At 33.7% G+C, this 3,680-nt stretch overlaps 1 protein-coding gene across 1 annotated transcript in view; it reads left to right on the forward strand.

The window, feature by feature from the left end:
- Positions 1 to 3,680, forward strand: part of LOC107551747 (protein PTHB1-like) — a 163,577-nt gene that overhangs the window by 42,736 nt on the left and 117,161 nt on the right. The window contains exon 15 of the mRNA XM_016233472.1: positions 2,019 to 2,114. Within this exon, the coding sequence (XP_016088958.1) occupies positions 2,019 to 2,114 (96 nt within the window). The remainder of the gene's footprint in view (positions 1 to 2,018; positions 2,115 to 3,680) is intronic.

Genomic DNA, 3,680 nt, shown 5'->3' on the forward strand with positions numbered 1-3,680 from the left:
AATTTTTGATTTTTTTTTATATATATATATATATATATATATATATATATGTATATATATTAAATACAATTTCCATTAAAAAAGGACGTACATTTTTTTTTTGTAAAAAATTTAAGCAAAATATTAGGGCTGTCAATTTAACACGTTACTCAAATTAACTAGTTATTGAAAAAATAACATGTTAAAATTTTTTACGCAATTAATGCATCCGCCTCGCCCTGATTTTATACAACAGTTCAATAAATTACTTGTTTTTGCTCAATTTTGCCAATGCAGATATTACCTATAAAGCCACAGCGGAATCATCGAGCAACACACAGTGGTCATACGTTTCTGAATGAATCCGTGTTTTGAACAAAGCGGGTGAACCAATGATTCAATGGCCCATTCATAAAGAGCGGCATTTACTTAATTCCTAAATGAATCAGCTGTTTGAACAAATCGAATAAGTGAATGGCTCAATGACTTAATAAGACATTTACTGCCATACACTGGCGGCTTTAGTTTTGTATTTAGAGTATCGTTTCATTAAAAAATAATTTCATATTTCCATATTAATAAAAAATCTGAAACAAAATTGCTATTAATAAAAAGCTATTTAAAGGAAAGTTCATTGTTTGGAAGAGAGCAGCTCTGTCATTTGGCTAAATATCCTCTTTTGTGTTACACAGAAGTAATGTAGAGCAAACGCGAAAAAGGGGGGGGGGGGGGGGGGGGAGGTTAACACAATAATGTCTTTAAATTATGTTTGGGGGTCATTTCAAATTAATTTGTGATTAACTAAATTAATTAATTGACACATAGTGTATTTAATTAATTAGCCCTAGAAAATATGTATATTTATAGGAATATAAATTAGCATAAATTTGGTTAACACTGAAAAAATATGTAATATAAGTATAATTACTTTAATGTAATTCCCACATTTTCATGTTATTGGTGAGCAGTGGAGTCAGTGTTCTGTTATCTGGGTGAGTGCTGTAGACAGGGCTTGGAAAAGCATTTTTCTGAGATAATGTGAGGCCCGAGCTTTGGTCAGATAAGGAACAATTCACTGTGCTCCGGCGTCCTGCGTGCTGATAAGAGACTATCTCTGTCTGACATCCGTTCAGCCACTCTGCATGAGAATCAGAAGCCATCAGGAGGGACAGACAGACGGCAGCATGAGACCGAGACGGCAACATGCGCCTGTGTTCTTGGGGGAAAGGACACTAAAAACAATTGTCTTTTTTGGATGTGTACTACCACTAGCATTGTATTATGAAAATCGTTCAGTAACCCCAAAGAGCATTTGGAAACTTAAACTAAACTTTAATATGTATGAATGTCATTGCATTATACAACAAATGTATCAAAAAATGAAGTTTTGGTCACTGAAATTAAATTTTTCCACTCAGCACCCCTGTACTCATGTTACTCATGAGAACACAGATTATTATTAGGTTTTAAGGCTGTCAGTTGATTAAAACATTTAATACAATTTTCGGTGTTAACCTAATTTATGTTTATATAATATGTTTTTCTTTAAAAAAAGTTGGATTAAAAATTATTAATTTTTTGTACCAATTTTGGTAAAATAGCAAAAACTGTTGTACGTTTTTTATTTGAATAGTTTTTAATTTAACTAATAAATAATTTATAATAATAATTATAAACTGTCAATCACTTGAGTTCAACACAAGCTTACTCCTGCTATATTCAAAAAAATCTTTCTACACTGCACAGTGAATCTCTTATTTATGCTTTTTTTGGTTATAATGAAATAATTTTCAAGAGTGCACAACTCGAATCTCACTGAACAAAAACGATTATTTAGCAGATTGGCTTACTTATTGTCTGTTTGTCATTGCGTTCACATGGTCAACTGCAAAAACAAAATAGAAACCCTTGACACTCTTCATGGAGCGTGCACACAAATACGTACATGAGCGTTGAAAGCATCTCTGTAATACTGAAGAAAGGCTGGTATGGTTACATTTTACTGGTGCTTATGACTACACTATGCTTCTGGGTTTCAGATTTCTCTGAGAAGTCAGAAAAAAATGACAGCAGTGCTTTGGGCTTCCAACTCATCACAGGCTCAAGGGTCATTGTCCTTGCCTCCAAAACGTCCCGTGAGTTCTCACACACCAGCACACACATGCCCAACCTATGTCAACGACTTTCTGCTATTTTAAGGTTTCTGAAAAATATACATTTTCAGACTCCTCCTACAGTGTTCATTAAATCTTTACCAAATTTGATCTTACTGGATTATCTTATCCAAAACTTGTGTAATAGATGTTCTCATATATTCAATGAAAAAAATCAATATGGAGTTTTCATCATTTCGGTTATCTGTTGAAACTTAATTTTGTTATATGTCATTAAAACCATGCTCTGAAGATTCCAGTTTTGGCACAGGTCCTACTGACCAAGAAATTGAAAATATATATTTGTTGAGGCTTCTGAATACTTTCAAAACTCCACTGTTCTCTTTGTGTCATGATATCCATGTCAGTGATATTTGTGTGTCTTTAATTTTTTATTATTATTTTTTAAGTCTTGTTTTGTCTCTGCTTTTGTAATCTAGTAGTTTTTGAAGAATTATTATTATTATTCAGTTAAATGCCACTCTGTAAATCAATTGCTTTAGAAAATGCGTACTTCAGATTGAAGTTCAAATTTTCAGACTTTTTTTATACAATTTTTCTAACTTAATGTTATTGCAAAGAAGAAAAAAAATCATTCATCAGTTAATTTAATTAAATTATTAAATTTATTAATATTAAATTAATTTAATAAGGGCCTGTGCCTCCAAAGCAGCTTTTCTTTTTGACTGACATCACCAAGCCCAACCACTCCCCTCCAATCAGCTGTCATAAAAGACCACTTTTCTCCATTCACTCTGTTTCTCGTGGTTAACATCAAGTCCTGCCCTATATTTTCAAGTGGAATATCCTTGTTACTCATAAATAGATTTTCTGAAATGTTCATTTTATGACAGTATAGTTGAACTGACTTGAATGACTTAAAGGGGTGGTTGATTGCGATTTCACTTTTTTAACGTTAGTTAGTTGTGTAATGTTGCTGTTTGAGCATAAACAATATCTGCAAAGTTACGACGCTGAAAGATCACTTTTAAAATTATGGCAGTTCAATGCCTACAAAAACAGCTGGTAGGGACTACAACAAGCTACTTCCCTGGTTTGTGACATCACAAACCCTGATAAACCCCGCCCCCGTGAACATGCAACAAATGGGGCGGGGCCATGTTGCGCTGCTTTAGAGAAGAGGAAGGGTTGTTGCCATGGCGTCAAAACTTGGGGTGCACGAAAAAATCGATTCTTACATGAATCGCGTTTCTGTCTTCTAACGATTCTAATGAATTCACAAGTTTCAAAATCAAAGTTCTAAAGCAGCGGTTCTTAATACTGTTCCTCATGTCCTCCTGGTCTGCTCTGCATCGCTCTCTCTCATCAGCTCCATCAATGGACTGTGTTCCAATTATACACTTTATGTGTATAGACAGACAGATATTTTTCACATAGCTAGAAGCGTTAAATATGGATGCGCATGCGGTTGCCATGCTGTATCACAGCTTTAATCAGGATAAAACCGTATATTAAAAGCTAACTTAAGCAGTAGCATTTACAAATAACAGCTTATCTAAAAGTATGAGACAACAACAAACAAAAACA

Source organism: Sinocyclocheilus grahami, unplaced genomic scaffold (genome assembly GCF_001515645.1).
Source record: "Sinocyclocheilus grahami isolate Dianchi unplaced genomic scaffold, SAMN03320097.WGS_v1.1 scaffold431.1, whole genome shotgun sequence".
NCBI classification, from domain to species: domain Eukaryota; kingdom Metazoa; phylum Chordata; class Actinopteri; order Cypriniformes; family Cyprinidae; genus Sinocyclocheilus; species Sinocyclocheilus grahami.